At 40.8% G+C, this 21,598-nt stretch overlaps 1 protein-coding gene and 1 long non-coding RNA gene across 3 annotated transcripts in view; both read left to right on the top strand.

Moving 5' to 3' along the window:
- Positions 1-21,598, top strand: part of LOC135534114 (uncharacterized) — an 82,521-nt gene that overhangs the window by 57,650 nt on the left and 3,273 nt on the right. The window contains exon 2 of the long non-coding RNA XR_010454637.1: positions 19,841-19,890. This is a non-coding gene — a long non-coding RNA (uncharacterized LOC135534114). The remainder of the gene's footprint in view (positions 1-19,840; positions 19,891-21,598) is intronic.
- LOC135534079 (B-cell receptor CD22-like) lies at positions 798-10,503 on the top strand. Of its 2 annotated transcripts, none has more exons than XM_064961226.1 (14): positions 798-1,179; positions 5,182-5,259; positions 5,523-5,867; positions 6,051-6,278; positions 6,418-6,777; positions 6,888-7,109; positions 7,262-7,345; positions 7,804-8,130; positions 8,472-8,726; positions 8,936-9,199; positions 9,401-9,491; positions 9,659-9,710; positions 9,804-10,039; positions 10,349-10,503. In XM_064961226.1, coding segments are annotated over exons 1-14 (2,673 nt in total). In that variant the 5' UTR covers positions 798-1,049; the 3' UTR covers positions 10,350-10,503. The 2 variants fall into 2 exon arrangements, with proteins under 2 accessions (XP_064817298.1, XP_064817304.1); XM_064961232.1 differs by lacking the exon at positions 798-1,179 and adding an exon at positions 3,770-3,830.

Raw genomic sequence — 21,598 nt, 5'->3', positions numbered from 1 at the left:
CATCATACCAGCATCATGTTGTAAATAATAACATTTTTTATTACAATAAATACATTAATGAATTATGAATACATTGATTTATGACTTTCCAATTTGATGTTATTTCTGCCTATTGGACCCATGATGGCGCCATTGAACCATGAAGCCAATGAGTGGTTCGGCTGTAGGCTCGTCAGACCTGCAACATTACTGTCAGGAGATAAACTGTCATAGAAAAAAAACACTCATCACTCAGACACAAATACAGTAGGACACACAGACTTAGTTATATGTATGTCAGGGTTCACTTTGAGTCCGTTGTTCTGAAGATCAGTGAGCTGAACACATCTCTTTCACACAAGAACACAGTGGACATTCAGAGCAGCTTGCCTTGGCCTTGTCATAATGACAGCTCACTGTTGTCTGTTGTTTCTAGCTAGCTAATGTTGATAGCTAAATGTCAGCTAACTAACTAGGTCACTAGTTAACTATGGGGTCTTGCTGTAATTCAGTGGCAGCGCATCATATTGTTCACAATCCAGTACATTCAGAGTAGCTGTGTGATGCACAAAAATGCTTGTTTATCACTGAATAACAGCAGCATCATGTAGCTAACAAGCTAGCTGAGATCACTAATTCACTCAATTCAAACGCCAGTTCAACATAAGTCCCAATAACAGTATTTTTACGTGCGTGACTGTTTCATTCTATATATTTTAAAAAAAACATTTTCTACCTTCTATTTTGTATATTTTCATCTGACATGTAGGGACATATGAAGCCTGGAGGCTGCAGTAATGTAGAGATGTCAGTAGGGAGAGCTCTAGTCTAGAACACTGGAACCAAAGATACTCCCCTTTCATCTGTTCTGGAACCTTCAGTACCAGCTGATGAGGAGTGATGGGAATGGGTCACATTTTGTCTCTTGTAAAACATGTAGGTCCACTCCTCAAATAAATAAATGTAACTACAGTATTCTGACTTTAGACCATTTTCTATTTAGATACAGTAACATCCCTTATGTGACATGCTGTTCCTGCATGTTAATGCCCTGACTAGGCTACTTTAAAATGTGTCAACCACAGAACTCACTTAGGCTACGCCTGCTTCTACTAACACTTACAGTAGACTACTTCTTGTTTCCACGCAGTGACAGTAAGTTGACTAACTGTTCAAGACCTCTCCCCTTCACTTCACTCTGTAAGTACACTTGATGATATCTTGAAATATAGTTTTAGTTTTGACGTTTTTAGCCAAACATCACATGACTTCCTGTATCTTTGTACTTGGTGGTTTATATTGAACTGTGTTTTGGTTGTTACATCAGGGCCTGTATTCATAAAGTGTCTCAGACGGTCCATATAATTATGATCTAAAAGGCTAAACTGATCCCAGATCAGCTCTCCTACTCTGATACACATTGTGAATACTGACCCTGGACTGTGGTTTCATGTGTTTAGTTTAGTTCAGTTTATTCAGTGGCATGTTTAAAGCATGATTAGTAGAGTTTGCCAGTAATACCCAGATGCATTTCTTCCGAAAGGGGGACGGATCTCAATTCTATAGGGTCGTGTTTACTGTCATAGTATAACAGGGTGAGGAAAACGTGTGTGATGTGATGTTCCTGTCCATGTGTGTGTGTGTAAATTTATTTTTACATGTTAATCTGATTGTTAGATATACAGTCTCCAAAATGATTGCCACCCTTGACAAATACTGAGCGACGCTGTGTGCTACAAACGACGGGATGTACATTGTTCATGTGGTTTCACAAGACGTGTGCCTGCTATTTTAAGAGCACTGAGAGCAAAACAATTGCTGTGGAGACATTTTGAAAATGGCCTCAAGTAAGAGTGACACTAAGATTAAGACTGATTAGGTGGATGCTTCGTAAGAGCTTTAGGAGTAGTATTAACAAGAGACACAGTGATGGTGGGTTGTGTTTAGGAGTAGTATTAACAAGAGACACAGTGATGGTGGGTTGTGTTTAGGAGTAGTATTAACATGAGACACAGTGATGGTGGTTGTGTTTAGGAGTAGTATTAACAAGAGACACAGTGATGGTGGGTTGTGTTTAGGAGTAGTATTAACATGAGACACAGTGATGGTGGTTGTGTTTAGGAGTAGTATTAACAAGAGACACAGTGATGGTGGGTTGTGTTTAGGAGTAGTATTAACACGAGACACAGTGATGGTGGTTGTGTTTAGGAGTAGTATTAACAAGAGACACAGTGATGGTGGTTGTGTTTAGGAGTAGTATTAACAAGAGACACAGTGATGGTGGTTGTGTTTAGGAGTAGTATTAACAAGAGACACAGTGATGGTGGTTGTGTTTAGGAGTAGTATTAACAAGAGACACAGTGACGGTGGGTTGTGTTTAGGAGTAGTATTAACATGAGACACAGTGATGGTGGTTGTGTTTAGGAGTAGTATTAACAAGAGACACAGTGATGGTGGTTGTGTTTAGGAGTAGTATTAACAAGAGACACAGTGATGGTGGTTGTGTTTAGGATTGTATTAACATGAGACACAGTGATGGTGGGTTGTGTTTAGGAGTAGTATTAACAAGAGACACAGTGACGGTGGGTTGTGTTTAGGAGTAGTATTAACATGAGACACAGTGATGGTGGGTTGTGTTTAGGAGTAGTATTAACATGAGACACAGTGATGGTGGGTTGTGTTTAGGAGTAGTATAAACATGAGACACAGTGATGGTGGGTTGTGTTTAGGAGTAGTGTTAACATGAGACACAGTGATGGTGGGTTGTGTTTAGGAGTAGTATTAACATGAGACACAGTGATGGTGGGTTGTGTTTAGGAGTAGTATTAACATGAGACAGTGATGGTGGGTTGTGGTTTTGTTGGTTTAGATGCACACACTCAGTGTCACTTCCCTGTTCTCCTTTCCTGTCTGTCCTCTGACAGACCTCCCGAGTCATATCAGAAATCTGTATATACACAATAGACGATACAGAATATGTTCCTCTGTAGCTCAGTTGGTAGAACATGGCACTAGCAAAGTTATGGGTTTTGTTCCTGGGACCACCCATAGGTAAAATTCATGCACAAAGACTGTACATTGCTTTTGATAACTGAATGGCAATATTTATGGACAGCAGACTACAATAGACCACACAGTCAGTACAGCAGGCTGTGGTGATGTTCAATCATGCCTCTCCTAGATACAGCTTCTACCAGTACTGTACAACAGAGGAGGCTGGTATACAGGAGGATGGGCTCATTATAATGGCTGGAATGACAGGAACATCATTCAATTTATTCCCATTACTTCCCAAATGAATGAGGACATCATGAGGACTGGAGGCTGCAGTAATGTTGAGATGCCAGTAGGTGGAGCTCTAGTCTAGAACACTGAACCTTCAGTACCACTTTGATGCAGCTGATAAGGAGTGATGGTCATGGGTGTTTAAATTGAATGGGTTCTAATTGAATAACATCATGGAACTCTGACCTGTATATACAGAACTCAGAAGGGCAAGGTAGGTCATTAAAATGTTAACGTTATAAACAGTATAGTCAACACAGTGTTTACATGGTTCTGTATGTAGTATAAAAGACCACAGTGAAAATTGACACATTTTTTAAATAAAATAAATGTCTGCCCAGACTTGTCTTTTACACAATTTCTGTTCTATTACAGTAACAGCCCTTTTCTGGCGTGTTGGTCTGGTTGTCGTGGATGTTAATGTCTTTACTAAACAGGAAGGACAGTTCTGCATCCACTACTTGTGTTCTGACTGCTTTTATAAGGTTTCAACACTTACTTCTTGTTTTCACTCACTACCAGACAGTTGACTCACTGTACAAGACCTCTCCTCTTCACTTCACTCTGTAACTACTCTTGACAATATCTTGAAATATAGTTATTGGTTATGTGTTTTCAGTCATTAGTCATATTCTTGAGGTTATTGTATCATTTTACTTCTTGTTGTGTTTTGAGCTGTGTTTTGGTTGTTACATCAGGGCCATATTCATAAAGTGTCTCCTCCGGTGTGTGTGTGTGTTACGCAGTGGGTTTATCTGAGGGCCCTTTAGGACCAGACTGATAGGGAGGAGGGTTGACATCTATACTGTGTAGGATGTGTGTTTTAACTTTTCTACATATATTCTACATCCAATACTGCTGCTCCAGTTTCAACTGTTCTGCCTGTGATTATTATTATTTTACCATGCTGGTCATCTATGAACATTTGAACATCTTGGCCATGTTCTGTTATAATCTCCACCCGGCACAGCCAGAAGAGGACTGGCCACCCCACATCCCCTGGTTCCTCTCTAGGTTTCTTCCTAGGTTTTGGCCTTTCTAGGGAGCTTTTCCTAGCCACCGTGCTTCTACACCTGCATTGCTTGCTGTTTGGGGTTTTAGGCTGGGTTTCTGTACAGCACTTTGAGATATCAGCTGATGTAAGAAGGGCTGTATAAATACATTTGACTTGATTTGATATGATAACAACCAGCTCTCTAGACTTTAATACAGACTCCATGGGAGTTATGGGCCTTCCCTACAGATGGTGTGTGTGTGTGTGTGTGTGTGTGTGTGTGTGTGTGTGTGTGTGTGTGTGTGTGTGTGTGTGTGTGTGTGTGTGTGTGTGTGTGTGTGTGTGTGTGTGTGTGTGTGTGTGTGTGTGTGTGTGTGTGTGTGTGTGGTGTGTGTGTGTGTGTGTGTGAATGTGTGCATGCGTGTGCGTGCGCGAGTCACTTGCTGTTTAGACTCACAGCTTTAGAGTAGAAGCTATACTGAACCTGGTGGTCAGTCTTTAGGCTGCTGTACAACTTGATGGACTGTAGAGGATTGAACATTTATCCTCCTGTATTTGGGGTTTTGATTGATGAACTTGATGTTAATGATGCTGATGTTGATTATAGTCACGATGATGATGATGATAATGACTATTGTATACATTAGGAGTTTATTTTTGCATCATACAACATATTATCTTAAGTAGACAGATGTAGACAGACATGCAACACGTCACACACATTACATACATACAAAGTGCAGTAGACTTACAGACAGACAGTATTCACATAGACAACCATATAGCACAATACAACACAACACAATATGAGCCTGGTTCATTTTCAGTAATGAGGTCCTGTACCCCATTTACAGTTTCTACTTCAATGTATCAGGTGGAGTTATTCACCAGCTATAGAGTGAGTTGTTGTTTATGTTTCTAAGACTGCAGGGTGAGAGATGCAACAATGGCCTTGAGAACAGCAGGAAGTGTGTTGGTGGTCTTTCTCTGGTCTGTAGCAGGTATGGTCTCATTCATATCTTTAAGTTGCCTTGTTTATCGATCTACAGATATTTCTAAAAGCATAACCATTTTTATGTTCTACTGTCGACACATTTGGCGTCCCCACTTCACTTTAAACAGTTATCTTTCACACCTCACTGAGTGAAGCTTATCTGTGGTTTCCATTCACACTCAACTCAGCAACTATGGAACAAAGTGTTAGTGTGAGTCACAAGACCTTGAACTTAATGTAACGTCCTTGTGATGTCTAACTGTGTTTCAGTGGTACTGAGTCAGAATGGCTGGAGTGTTACATACACCACTCAGAGTATCTGTACCTTGAAGGGGTCAACAGTGGAGATGTCCTGCTCTTACACATATCCCAGAGGTAAAGTCACAACAACACTCTGGTTCACTAAATGGGGGACTGGTGTAGAACCTGAAGATCTAGGTCAGGACCCAGAGTATGCAGGTCGTCTGGTGTATCAAGGAGATAAGAAGAGAGACTGTACCCTGAGAATCACAGACCTGAGAGAGAGAGACTCAGCTACGTACAGGTTCAGATTTATAACAGATCAGACCGGAGGGAAATATTCTGGAAGTCCTGGAGTCACTCTGTCTGTAACAGGTACAGTAACATGCTTTATACTGCTAGTCTGTTGATTTAATATCTACTGTCCATTTAGGTCTAGAAATTGGATTTGTATATATGAAACAGATTTGAGAATGAAATGAGTTTGAGAATGTCTTGCATCATGTAATTAAACTATAGAACAGGTGATGCAGGGTTTAATGCTGTGATCTACTCCAGCTCTGCAGGTGAAGGTGACTTATTCAAGCTGGCAAAATCAGGTGACAATTACCTGTATCACCACCTGTACTCTGAGTAACCCCAACCCCACCTACATCTGGTATAAGAACGGACAACGTCTAGATGAGAGCACCTCCCCCCAGTACAAATACTCAGACTACACTAACAGTAAAGACAGCTACTCCTGTGCTGTAAAAGGCCATGAGGCTCTCCACTCTCCTGCAGTGTGTGAGTGTTTCTTTAACTAACAATACTGTACAACCTGTGTGTGTGTTGGTTTCACTTTGTCATATGAGAACTGTTAGCATTTCTAGATAGAACTGAGAATATAATCCAGTTGACCTCTTGTTATGTCACTGTGTTTCAGGTGTTCAGGGTCAGAGCTGCAACAGAGTGACTTACACCAAGAGGAGAATCTGTGTCTTGAAGGGGTCAACAGTGGACATATCCTGTACTGTTGGTTATTATTCCACCACATCAGTCTGGTTTAGTCCTAAACAGAGTGACAGGTGGAGGGACAAGTCGACCCCTGAGGACCTAACCAGAGACCCAGGATATGCAGGTCGTGTGAAGTACCCTGACAAAGAGACACGGAGAAACGAAGGTCCCTCCACCCTGAGAATCTCAGATCTGAGAGAGGACGACTCAGCTGAGTATCGCTTCACTTTTAAAACAGAAGACTTTGAATGGGGTCATAGTTTCCCAGGAACAACTCTGTCTGTCACAGGTAATACTACACTGTATGATACAACTGTAAATCATAATGAATTACAGGATAAATATATTAACCATCCTGTTAACACAGAGGTGTATGTGGTTTTATACATTTTGTTTCAGGTCTGCAGGTGAAGGTGACTCCTGCTGCAGAGGGACAGAAGACACTGACCTGTAGCACCACCTGTACTCTGACTGACAACCCCACCTACATCTGGTACAAGAACGGACAACATCTAGATGAGAGCACCTCCCCCCAGTACAAAGACTCAGTCTCCAGTAACTATGAAGACAGTTACTCCTGTGCTGTAAAAGGCCATGAGGATCTCCTCTCTCCTGCAGTGTGTGAGTGTGAATCTAATATGGAATCTAATACAGCAAGTATACAGAATGTTTGTTCTACGTCCTGTTGGTCTCAAAGTGTAATTTGATGGGGCTTTTATGAAAATATCTGAAAATACTGTATAATGTACTCATGAGATTCCATTATATTGCAGGTGTCCAGGGTAAGGACTGCAACAGAGTGACTTACACCAAGAGGAGAATCTGTGCCTTGAAAGGGTCAACAGTGGATATATCCTGTACTTATTTGAGTCTTTATAACATCACATCATCACTCTGGTTTAGTCCTAAACCACTTCCTGGTTACTTTCACAGCATATGATTTAAACATTGTTGTGTTGTTGTTTTCATTGATACTTGGAGGTGAGGTGCCCTGATTGGTGTCACTCGTTAGTCAGAATGTGTTACAACTGGGGGGTTTTATTTTGTTTGCCTCTTCTTGGGTAAATGTTGTGGAAGCTCATGTCTTTTTGTTCCAGTTGTTGTTGATAGTACATTTGCAATGGACTCCCCCATGAGTGTCTTTCAGAGCCCACTGGTCTCATTTTTGTCTTTGTCAGTGACTCTTTTATTAATTCCCACTTTTGTTTTGGTTACATTTGAGGTTTTCTTGCTGGGGAACGTAACAGCATAAGTGTATACAGTAGATATTGTAATTAAGCATTTTATAAAGGTGTTATATTGTCTTGTATTTCAGGTCAGAAGTGTTGGAGTGTGACTTACACCCATCAGAAGATCTGTGCCTTGAAGGGGACAACAGTGGACATATCCTGCTCTTACACATATCCCAGTAATCATGAGATCAAACAAGCTTTCTGGTTTACTAAATGGTCTGGTATGGAGGCTGAAGATCTGAGCTCAGTGCCAGGGTATGAGGGTCATATAGAGTACCTTGGGGATAAGGAGAGTGACTGTACCCTGAGAATCACAGACCTGAGATTGAGTGACTCTGCAGGGTACATGTTCAGATTCATAACATCTGGAGGAAAGTTTCATGGCACACCTGTCTCTCTGACTGTCACAGGTAATCTGTCACTCATCTCACATCTATGACACATATCTAGATAGCTGTAATGTGAGTGTGGTATTGTATGTATGCTAATGCATATGATGTGTGTGCTTCAGTGTTTGCTGTGATTTTAGCTGTGCTTTTGTATGTAAGCTAATCAGAATGTTGTGTTTTAATCTGATTAAATTGGTTCTATTTAACCCAGGACTTCCTGGGAAACAGTGGAAAATATTCCGGAGTTGACTATCCTGACTAAATCCTTCAAATTCATTAAATGAATGACTGTAATGACCTTATGAAGGGCAGCTATACAGACACAAAGGAGGAGAATAATGATGTGGTTCCTTTTACTCTAGATGTTGTGTTGGAGATGGATCCTACATCTGTGTCAGAGGGGGAGAGAGTCACACTGAGATGTAGAACCAACTGTACACTGGACCCCATCACAGCCTACAGTTGGTATAAGAATGGACAGTCTATACCAAACAGCAACACATCCTCTCCTGTCTATATCCTGTTCTCAGTCAGCAGTGAGGATACAGGCAGATACTCCTGTTCTGTAGAAGGACATGAGGATCTCCCCTCTGATGAAGAGACTCTCACTGTCACATGTAAGTACATGGGGTTTAACCCTTTAGTTTGGTATAATAACATTGTAGTGACAGATATTGGCTCCACATGATACTTGAATAGAGAATCTTCAATAAGAGGATGGAGCTAAAAGTCAGTGTGTGGAAAAGTACATTTGTGGAAAGTTTGTGTAATATTTTTTACCTGATCAAATTTAAATTATTTTTAAATCCACTGTATTATACATCAGATGGACCAAGGAACACCTCAGTGTCAGTCAGTCCCTCTGGTGAAATAGTGGAGGGCAGTTCAGTGACTCTGACCTGCAGCAGTGATGCCAACCCACCTGTGGACAAATACACCTGGTACAAGAAGAACGTAACCTCACCAAAAGCATCAGGACAGAGTTACAACATCACTAACATCATCTCTGAGGACAGAGGAGAATATTACTGTGAGGCCCAGAATGGAAGAGGATCTATGAACTCTACAGCTCTGATGATCATTGTAGCAGGTAAAGTTACATCTTCAATACAAAACTACATGTTTCAAGCTAATTTTAATCATTATGTTTTGGCTTATTACACCTTAGTTTATAACTATACATTGGGTTATAAGATCCCTTAACAAGTATTGCATTACTGTCCTGTATTATAGTTTATTTTTAGTTTATTATATAATGCCATGTTCTCATATCATCCATATTGTATTATAGGGAAACAAACCTCAGTTGTGACTGCAGCTGTAGGAATCATAGTGGTTGTTCTGGTTCTCATCCTCTGTCTCTCTGGACTCATGTTGTTCAGGTGAGTGAAGAAGGAAAACTGATATTTGTATTATTCTTTCACCTTAACACTCAGATTTGTTTAAATGTATCTTTTTATTTTGTTCATTATTTAAATGTAGCCCTCTGATTTGTTGTTAACTTCATTAATTTATTAATTTATTTATTCATTATTAATGTGCAAAACAGGAAGAAGGCCTCCAAACCCATCAACACAAGAGACACAGCAGATGATGGACAGGTGAGTCTGTTGGAATCAGAAGGAGACTGTGATGACTGTATTCTTTGTGGAACATTTCCACTCCTCATGTTGTCTGTCCTCTCTCTCCATCAGGGAGACTCTAGTCCAGTGTATGACAACATCTCAGACATGGCCATGAACTCTACTGCAGCACAGACAGAGTCCACATACGACCAGGATGATGTTCACTACGCCAGTGTCCACTTCTCTGGCTCCAAAAACCAGGAAGTGCCTCTGTACTCCACCGTCCAAGTGCCTCAGCCCCAGAAAGAGGATGAGGATGTCCAGTACGCTGCTCTGAATTTCAACCTCCCCAGTGCTGCCACCTGGTGAGCATATTCTGAATTAAGGTCATTCATATGCTGCAGTTTATTGTAGGAGATGTCATCAATGAGCAAAACAGTTGACCCTTAGTGAACACTATGAAGCCAAACTATGAACACAACAATGGACATCTCAGGACAGTTACTATGACATGTCTATAATGAGGGATGTGATGTGATGATGGTTTTGAGGAACTGTTCTTCTGTTCCAAATGGCACCCTATTCCCTATTTAGTGCACTACTTTAGACAGAGCCCTATAGGGTGCCACCATTTGGGACGCTGTCTTTGTTTCATTTTTGTTTCTCTGCTTCAGACCCTCAGCAACACAAGCAGCTGAGGAGGACTCCTCTGTTCTCTACAGTACAGTCAACAAACCCTGAACCAAGAAGACCTGAACACAACAAACCCAGAACCAAGAAGACCTGAACACAACAAACCCAGAACCAAGAAGACCTGAACACAACAAACCCAGAACCAAGAAGACCTGAACACAACAAACCCAGAACCAAGAAGACCTGAACACAACAAACCCAGAACCAAGAAGACCTGAACACAACAAACCCAGAACCAAGAAGACCTGAACACAACAAACCCAGAACCAAGAAGACCTGAACACAACAAACCCAGAACCAAGAAGACCTGAAAACAACAAACCCAGAACCAAGAAGACCTGAACACAACAAACCCAGAACCAAGAAGACCTGAACACAACAAACCCAGAAAGAAGAAGACCTGAACACAACAAGTTTGACAAAAACCTTGTATATCTGGACCTGTATATCTAAACTAAGTGATATAATGCCTGTGGAGGTGTGGAATATTGACCATTATAAACTGGGTGGTTTGAGCCCTGAATGCTGATTAGCTGACAGGCGTGGTATACCAGACCGTATACCATGGGTATTAACATTTGTATTTACTGGTCTAAGTACATTGGTAACCAGTTTAAAATAAGGCACCTCGGGGTTTGTGGTGCATCCAAGCACTCCGCGTTGCATTGTGCATAAGAACAGCCCTTAGCGGTAGTATATTGGCCATATACCACACCTCCTCAGGCCTTATTGCTTCAGTTTATAATGACAACAAGGTACTTCAGGGGTTTGTGGTATATGACCAACATACTGTTCCACGGCTTATTTTAAACTGGTTGACAACATAAATAGAACAGTAAACAAGTATTTTTACGTCATACCCGTGGTATATTGTCTGATATACAGTATAGACTTCTGAAATGCTGTTTCAGCCAATCAGCATCCAGGGCCAAAACTACCCAGTTTATAATAGTATTTAATAATATATGCCATCGAGTAGACACTTTTATCCAAGTCATTAGTCATGTTTGAAAACACTTTTCGTATGGGAAGTCCCAGCAGGAATTGAACCCATGCACCATGCTGTACCAACTGAGCCACAGGACGACTCTATTCAAATGTAGAGTAGGAGTTCTGATCTAGGGTCAGTTATGACTCTGAAACAATGATGAATGTGGACCTTAATAAGGGCCCTTAACATTTTTTATATATATTTTACGTTGAAAAATATTGTATTTCTGACGTAGGCAACCTTGAGTTCCATTTATATCTTACAGTGCATTCGGAAAGTATTCAGACCCCTTGACTTTTTCCACATGTTGTGATGTTTCTAACTTTTGCTCAAATTGATGAAATAGTTCTCTCCTCATCAATCAACACACTAAACTCATAATGCTAAAGCAAAAAATGTTTTTAGACAATTTTGCAAATGAATAAATACAAAAAAACTGCAATATCACATTTACATAAGTTTTCAGACCCTTTAATCAGTACTTTGTCAAAGCACCTTTGGCAGCGATTACAGCCTCGAGTCTTCTTGGGTATGACGCTACAAGCGTGGCACACCTGTATTTGGGGAATTTCTCCCATTCTTATCGCCAGATCCTCTCAAGCTTGGTCGTGTTGGATGGGGAGCGTCGCTGAACAGATATTTCCAGGTCTCTCCAGGGATGTTCGATCAGGTTCAAGTCCGGGCTCTGGCTGGGCCACTCAAGGACATTGAGATTTCTCCCGAAGCAACTCCTGCTTTGTCTTGGCTGTGTGCTTAGGGTCCTTGTCCTATTGGAAGGTTGAACCTTCACCCCAGTCTGAGGCCCTGAGCCCTCTGGAGCTGGTTTTCGTCAAGGATCTCTCTGTACTTTTCTCCATTCATCTTTCCCTCGATCCTGACTAGTCTCCAAGTCCCTGCCGCTGAAAAATATCCCCACAGCACGATGCTGCCAACACCATGCTTTAACGTAGGGATGGTGCCAGGTTTCCTCCAGGCGCGATGCTTGGCATTCAGGTTTCATCAGACCAGATAATCTTGTTTCTCATGGTCTGAGAGTCTTTAGTTGCCTTTTGGCAACCTCCAAGCAGGTTTTCATGTGCCATTGGCTTCTGCTTCTGTCTGGCCACTCTACCATAAAGGCCTGATTGGTGGAGTGCTGCAGAGATGGCTGTCCTTCTTGAAGTCTCTCTCATCTCCACAGAGGAACTCTGGAGTTCTGTCAGAGTGAACATTGGGTTCTTGGTCACCTCGCTGACCAAGGCCCTTCTCCCCCGATTGATCAGATTGGCCAGGCGGCCAGCTCTAGGAAGAGTCTTGGTGGTTCCAAACGTCTTCTATTTAAGAATGATGGAGGCCACTGTTTTCTTGGACATTAAAAAATACAGAAATGTTTTGGTACCCTTCCCCAGATCTGTGCCTCAGCACAATCCTGTCTTGGAGTTCTAGAGACAAATCCTTCGACCTCATTATTTTTGCTCTGACATGCACTGCAAACTGTGGGACCTTGTAGACAGGTGTGTGCCTTTCCAAATCATATCCAATTAATTTAATTTACTACAGGTGGACTCCAATCAACTTGTAGAAACATCTCAAGGATGATTAATAGAAACAGGATGCAGCTGAGTTCAATTTCGAGTCTCAAATCAAAAGGTCTGAACACTTATCTAAATAATGTATTTCTGTTTTTTAGTTTTAATACATTTGAAAACCTTTCTAAAAACCTGTTTTTGTTTTGCCATTATGGGGACAGTGTGGTATATTTTTATTTAATCTATTTTGGAATAAGGCTGTAACATATCAACATTTGAAAAAAGTCAAGGGGTCTGAATACTTTCCCAATGCATTGTATATAATTCTATCTTTTTTATGTTATGTTTCTGAAACAATCATCAAACTTGTGAGACTTTTGCCTCAACGTCCAGGAAAGAGTTCTGCTTGATGCAATGTTTCTTAATGCTTTTATCAAATGTTCTTTTTTGTAAACTGTGTTGTTACATTTTTTTAAATAGACTTTTAAGAATGAACTTCATTGTCATTGTTTTTACCTTGTTATAACAGAATCTTCAGTGGACAGAAAGTGAAACGCTTTCAAAATCACACCTCTTGTACTTTACACTACATACAGTAACTACAAATAAGACATTTACATTAGTTTGTATAGCAATAGTGGTTCATTCATCTTCATCATTATTATCATGTCGGTACAAAAACTACACAGACACTTTCAGAAGGAGCAATGTCCAGCACCTAGACACACAACCAGTTACATTAAATATTATTCATTGTCATTTTTAAAACACACAACATGACATAACATCTATGTTTGGAGTGTGGAGGGTAATTCAGTCAGTGATGGCATTCCAATCCAGAACACTGAGAGATAGAACATTCTGGAATGTTGATGATTGACAATAATATATCTGACAGTTAACAAGTTCAGACCAGGCAGTGAGATTATTGCCTGATATAAGAATGACAGTCCACCATTTTGTCCAACTGGTAGTAAGAGAATGACGGTCCACCATTTTGTCCAACTGGTAGTTAGAGAATGACAGTCCACCATTTTGTCCAACTGGTAGTTAGAGAATGACAGTCCACCATTTTGTCCAACTGGTAGTAAGAGAATGACGGTCCACCATTTTGTCCAACTGGTAGTTAGAGAATGACAGTCCACCATTTTGTCCAACTAGTAGTTAGAGAATACATTACATCACTGTTAAGTATACTGTATGTTTCCGCACATTAAAATATCCTGTTAGCCATACATAGTCTAATGTAGCATGTTATCCATACATAGTTTATTGTAGCCTGTTGTCAAAACATCGTATAATGTAACCTGTTATGCATATATGGTCTAATGTAGCCTGTTATCCATATATAGTCTAAAGTAGCCTGTTATCCATATATAGTCTAATGTAGCATGTTATCCATACATAGTTTATTGTAGCCTGTTGTCAAAATATTGTATAATGTAACCTGTTATGCATATATGGTCTAATGTAGCCTGTTATCCATATATAGTCTAAAGTAGCCTGTTATCCATATATATTCTAATGTAGCCTGTTATCCATATATAGTCTAATGTAGCATGTTATCCATATATAGTCTAATGTAGCCTGTTTTCCATATATAGTCTAATGTAGCATGTTATCCATATATAGTCTAATGTAGCCTGTTATCCATATATAGTCTAATGTAGACTGTTATCCATATATAGTCTAATGTAGCCTGTTATCCATATATAGTCTAATGTAGCCTGTTATCCATATATAGTCTAATGTAGCCTGTTATCCATATATAGTCTAATATAGCCTGTTATCCATATAAAGTCTAGTGTAGCCTGTTATCCATATATAGTCTAGTGTAGCCTGTTATCATGTCCAGTCCAACTCCCGTATGGACTTGGGAGAGTCGAAGGTCAAGAGCCATGCGTCCTCCGTAACATAACCCAACCAAGCCACACTTCCCACAGAACACTCAAGCCAGCCACACTGATGTGTCAGAGGAAACACCTTGCACCTGGCGACTGTGTCACACCCGACACGCCACAGGAGTCGCTAGAGCGCAATGGAACAAGGACGTCCCTGCCTACCAAACCCTCCCCTAACCCGGAAGACGCTGGGCCAGTTATCCACCGCCTGATGGGTCTCCCGGTCGCGGCGACTCAAACCAGGATCTCTAGTGGCACAGCTAGTAACTGTGATGCAGTGCCTTAGACCACTGCACCACTCAGGAGCCCCGACTAAGTTTCTCCTGATGTGTTTAAGGATGATTTACTTTGTATTGCTGTTAGACATTATTACTTATTTTATATTTTATATTTTTTTGTTTAGAAACATGTAATCAGCACATTACATACATTTAAACATTTGCAGTTTTTTACATTTTATATTAATTATAATTTTATATTACATAATAATATATTGTTCAGTTTCATGATATCACGTGTTTTGTCATCACATTTTTCATTATTAACTATCATTATTATGTATTTTATATACGTTAAATACATGTTTACCTTTGCAGTTTTTACAGCGTGGTTTAGTGTCAATACAGCATAAGCATCGTGTTGTAAATAAGATCAACATTTAAGACAATAAATACACACATTATTTGATCAACTAATTATACATTTATTCATAACTATTTCCACTCAGCTCTTGTTTCTTGTATTTCTGCCTATTAGACACATGATGGCGACATTGAATCATTTAACCATGAGCGGCTCGGCCAGCGTCTCCTCAACTCAGTCCTGGGGACCCCAAGGTGTGAACGTTTTGGTTTTTGCCCAAGCACTACACAGCTGATTCAAATAATATAATCTTAGTGTCGAGTTGATTACTCAAACACAGAGGCAGTGCTGCTTAGTTGTCTTATTAACCTCAGAAATATCATTTATATTTACTGAAATTACTCTTGTTTATCCCTTTGTGTGCTCCTCCGGTGAAGGGTATTCAGCTGTATGAGCACGGCCAGTATTTATTTTCACTTAAACAGCTGTTTTCCAATGAATGTCTATTGTAGCCTCAACAGCACTTTGTAGGTTAGCACCATGGTGTAACCGGAGGACAGCTAGTTTTCGTCCTCCACTGGGTACAATGACTTCAATAAAAAACCAATGTAGAACTCTGATACTCTCTATGTTCTCTACTGTAAATGTTCGGAGATAGAGTATCGAGAGTTCTACATTCTAAATCTAGGTTATGTACTGTAGGTGTGGAGATAGAGTATTGAGAGTTCTACATTCTAAATCTAGGTTATGTACTGTAGGTGTGGAGAGAGAGAGAGTATCAGAGTTCTACATTCTAAATCTAGGTTAGGTACTGTAGGTGTGGAGAGAGAGAGAGTATCAGAGTTCTACATTCTAAATCTAGGTTATGTGCTGTAGGTGTGGAGAGAGAGAGTATCAGAGTTCTCCACGAGAGATTATATGCCTGTCAACTTCAAGAATCCCAACATGTCCACTTGCACCTTGGAGAGGCTAAAGGTGAGAGGTGGGATGAAACTAATGCTGTCATATGCATTTAACTATGTGAAATTGTGCTTTCAATTTTTTAGCTTGAACTTAAGGAGTGTGTACTTTTGGGACCATGCCATCGGTTCCATTGTACTTTGGGGACTATGCCATTGGTTCCATTGTACTTTTGGGACTATACTATTTGTTCCATTGTACGCTTAGGGCTATGCGATTGGTTCCATTGTTCTTTTGGGATAATCTTTATTTAATGTTTATTTTATCCAGGCAAGTCAATTAAGAACAAATTCTTATTTACAATGGTGGCCTTTCAAGAGGCATAAGGTCTCCTGTAGGAACGGGGGTTAAAAAAGGCAATGCAAACGAGTGACGTGCTGACAACTAGAAACAGCTACATGTCTCCATAACCTGTTCATCTACATGTTCTTTGAACTCATCCAATGGAGGACATATTCCAAGATCAAGGGGCTGAATAATGAAAGGACTTTTTTCCAATTCTCGGTACTGTTATCATAGAACAAGATTGAGATCTGAGTTTGTATGTGTTCTCATTTCATGCTAGAAGAGAGGATATAATATATCAGTTTTCCTTAGATGTTCTTCTGAATAAGAATGTACCAGTGTTAGAGCCTGGGTGTTGCTACTGATGTCCACCTGACAGCACTGTAGAGATCACAATGGTGAGTTAGACGTCTCTGCGTCATACACAGAGTCAAGAGCCTTCAGTGGAGAGCTTGAGTCTTGCACATAAATAGTATCATCATTGTCCAACACAGAGAGAAAAGTACAACGTTTCAACTCCTTTCTGTCGGGAATTGAAAAACAAGCCAGTAATAAAACCCAATATAATGTTATTGGTTTCATCGTACTCTGGGACGATGCTATTAATTCAATTGTACTTTTGGGACTATGCTATTTGTTCCATTGTATGTATTTGGACTGCACCTGCGGTTTGTCCTCCTGTCCAGGGGGTGGAGCTGGAGAGCACCAGGCTGGTGATCAGGTACCCAGACCACTAGATCCAGAGAACCCCACCTTCTCCTCAGAGGACCAACCCTACAGGCCTCAACACCTCCTCAGCCTCCCAGTACGCCTCCACAGGGTAAAGACATCCATCCGTCTGTCATTCAACACATCATTATGAGTTATTCTAAAGTGTTACCAATCAACTCATATAAACTTTTGAAATGTACAAAGTGATGGAAGGAGGAAGCAGGTGGAAGCAGGAGGAAGCAGGTGCAGGTGTTTGTGTTTTCATACTGTTTGTCTCTCTCTCTCCCAGGACCAGGAGGACGGCTCCCATCAATGGTGACGAGTGTTTCTTCTGGAGGACCACCGGCTGTTTCTATGGTGACAAGTGTTGCTTCAAACACAAGCCTGACCAGAGAGGAAGAGACAGGAAACCATGGCAACCCTGTCCAGCATGACAACCCTGACCACCACGCAGCGACTGGATATGAGAGAGGGAGGAGAGTGATGAAGATGAAGGAAGAGGATGAAGGACTCTGTCCTTACTTTAAAAGGGAACAGGAGGCTGGGGGGGTGTCACCCCATTTGTAGTCCTCCGGCACAGACCACAGATCCCAGACAGAACACTGGACATATATAATGAGTGTGTGAAGTGTCAATCAAAGTGAAGAGGAGTGCACCTCTGATTTCCTTCCCCCTCTCCCTCGGCCTGAGCTGTGAAACATGGAAATGACATCATCATTAGAACTTGAAGGGATCTCTGCCCAGTGAACCTCCTCTATGATGACCATGTTGTAGACACTAAGGGGCTGACATCTGTTGTTATCATGTGTTTTACTGTGTATGTATATATGGTCATGTGACGGGACATGTGACCCCTTGTGATGTCACTGTGAGACTGTTATGGGATTTATATGAATAATGACTAAATGATGTCTATATTTAACATAGAACTATAACTAAACAGAATACTACCCTGTCACTGTATGAATGTATGAATCTTATTATAATCATAACACTGAATATAATGTGTGTAGTTTTAGTCAAGAATTGGAACAAGGACTTTCTGTTCCTTGTTAGAAATGAATGGAGCTATCGTCAGACCGGCTGGAATGCTGTGTTCCTTACTGGACATTCTGTCCCCACCCAGGAAGGGGAGAGACCTTGGGCTTGTAGTAGATTGTTTAACAGGTGGCAGACAATGTGAGAAGGCTTGTGAACTATATTTCCATTGTATCTGAGAGGAGGAGGGACATTTATGATGAAATGTGAGGTATATAAACCAATGTACCAAAACCAAAATCAAATAGCTAAGAGATCCATGGTATGACCACCTTAAAACAATTCCATATGTCAGCTAGTAGCACCCCCCAAACGGCTCAGACTTTTAGAGGTTCAGAAACCCAGTGTCAGAGGGAGCAATGTCCAGCAGCGAGACACACAAAACAAATCAAACTGTATTAGTCACATGCGCCTTAATACAACAGGTGGACCATCCTGTGAAATGGTTACTGACAAGCCCTTAAGCAACAATGCAGTTGTTTCATGGAAGATTAGATTTTTTAATTTAAAAAATTGATTAAAAAAACTAAATAAATCACATAATTAAATAATAATAATGAAGCAGCAATAAACAATTACATGAAAGATTATTCATTGTCATTTTCAAAAAACACGCATCACTCAGATACAGTAGGACACACTAATCCCAGACAGACTTAGTTATATTCATGTCAGGGTTCACTTTGAGTCCGTTGTTCTGAAGATCAGTGAGCTGAAGACATCTCTTTCACACAAGAACACTTTGGATATACAGAGCAGCTTGCCTTGGCCTTGTCATAATGACAGCTCACTGTTGTCTGTTGTTTCTAGCTAGCTAATGTTGACAGCTAAATGAGAGCAAACTGACTAGCTCACTAGTTAACTATGGGGTCGTGCTGTAATTCAGTAGCAGCACATCATATTGTTCACAATCCAGTACATTCAGAGTAGCTGTGTGATGCACAAAAATGCTTGTTTATCACTGAATAACAGCAGCTTCATGTAGCTAACAAGCTAGCCGAGATCACTAATTTGCTCAATTCAAATAACACAGTATTGTTACGTGCATGCCTGGTTTATTCTATATAAATATTTGACATTTTCAAATGGTATTTTACCTTCTATTTTGTTTATTTTCATCGGACGAGTAGGGACATATGAAGCCTGGAGGCTGCAATAATGTTGAGATGTCAGTAGGGAGAGCTCTAGTCTAGAACACTGGAACCATCTGTTCTGGAACCTTCAGTACCAGCTGATAAGAGGTGATGGGAATGGGTCACATTTTGTCTCTTGTAAAACATGTAGGCCCACTCCTCAAATGAAGAAATGCAACAACAGTATGCTGACTTTAGCACATTTTCTATTTAGATACAGTAACATCCCTTATGTGACACGCTTTTCCTGCATGTTAATGACCTGACTAGGCTACTTTTAAAATGTGTCAACCACAGAATTCACACATAGGCTTTGCCTGCTTCTACTAACACTTACAGTAGACTACTTCTTGTTTCCATTCAGTGACAGTAAGTTGACTGACTGTTCAAGACCTCTCCCCTTCACTTCACTCTGTGAGTACACTTGACAATATCTTGAAATATAGTTTAAGCTTTGTTGTTTTTAGCCAAACATCACATGGCTTACTGTATCTTTGTACTTGTTGGTTTATTTTGAACTGTGTTTTGGTTGTTACATCAGGGCCTGTATTCATAAAGTGTCTCAGATGGTCCATATAATTATGATCTAAAAGGCTAAACTGATCCCAGATCAGCTCTCCTACTCTGATACACTTTGTGAAAACTGACCCTTGACTGTGGTTTCATGTGTGTAGTTTAGGTCAGTTTATTCAATTGCATGTTTAAAACATGATCAGTTTTAATGGGGTGAGTGACTGGTTGCCGGGAAGTCAGGCGCAGGAGAGCAGAGATGGGTGATAACAGGAGAACTTTAATATACACCCTGGCCCAAGGGCACAGGCGAGGCAGCACAAAGCACAACCACAGTAACATCAACCAGATTAAGCACAACAAACAAACCTGGGTTTGAAACAAACGCCGCCCGAACAAGGAGAGGGACCGACTTCGGCAAAAGTTGTATCATCAGTAGAGTAGAGTATACCAGTAATACTCAGATCTCCATTCAATAGGGTCATTGTTCCCTGTCAAAGTATAACAGTGTCAAGTATAAATGTGTGTGTGATCAAATCACATTTTATTGGTCACATACACATGGTTAGCAGATGTTAATGTGAGTGTAGCGACATGCTTGTGCTTCTTGTTCCGACCATGCAGTAATAACCAACGAGTAATATAACAAATTCACAACAACTAACCTTATACACACAAGTGTAAATGAATGAATAAGAATATGTACATATAAATATATGGATGAGCGATGGCCGAACGGCATAGGCAAGATGCAGTAGATGGTATAGAGTACAGTATATACATATGAGATGAGTAATGTAGGGTAGGTAAACATTATATAAAGTGCCATTGTTTAAAGTGAGCAATAATACATTTATTACATCCAATTTTTAATTATTAAAGTTGCTATAGAGTTGAGTCAGTGTGTTGGCAGCAGCCACTCAATGTTAGTGATGGCTGTTTAACCGTCTGATGGCCTTGAGATAGAAGCTGTGTTTCAGTCTCTCGGTCCCAGCTTTGATGCACCTGTACTGACCTCGCCTTCTGGATGATAGCGGGGTGAACAGGCAGTGGCTCGGGTGGTAGATGTCCTTGATGATCTTTATGGCCTTCCTGTAACATCGGGTGGTGTAGGTGTCCTGGAGGGCAGGTAGTTTGCCCCCGATGATGCGTTGTGCAGACCTCACTACCCTCTGGAGAGCCTTACGGTTGAGGGCGGAGCAGTTGCCGTACCAGGCGGTGATACAGCCCGCCAGGATGCTCTCGATTGTGCCTCTGTAGAAGTTTGTGAGTGCTTTTGGTGACAAGCCGAATTTCTTCAGCCTCCTGAGGTTGAAGAGGCGCTGCTGCGCCTTCTTCACGATGCTGTCTGTGTGAGTGGACCAATTCAGTTTGTCTGTGATGTGTATGCCGAGGAACTTAAAACTTGCTACTCTCTCCACTACTGTTCCATCGATGTGGATAGGGGGGTGTTCCCTCTGCTGTTTCCTGAAGTCCACAATCATCTCCTTAGTTTTGTTGACGTTGAGTGTGAGGTTATTTTCCTGACACCACACTCCGAGGGCCCTCACCTCCTCCCTGTAGGCCGTCTCGTCGTTGTTGGTAATCAAGCCTACCACTGTTGTGTCGTCCG

This window comes from Oncorhynchus masou, chromosome 5, assembly GCF_036934945.1.
Source record: "Oncorhynchus masou masou isolate Uvic2021 chromosome 5, UVic_Omas_1.1, whole genome shotgun sequence".
Classification (NCBI taxonomy): domain Eukaryota; kingdom Metazoa; phylum Chordata; class Actinopteri; order Salmoniformes; family Salmonidae; genus Oncorhynchus; species Oncorhynchus masou.
Note: the sequence above shows the minus strand (reverse complement) of the source record. Positions and strands in the feature narration are given on the sequence as shown.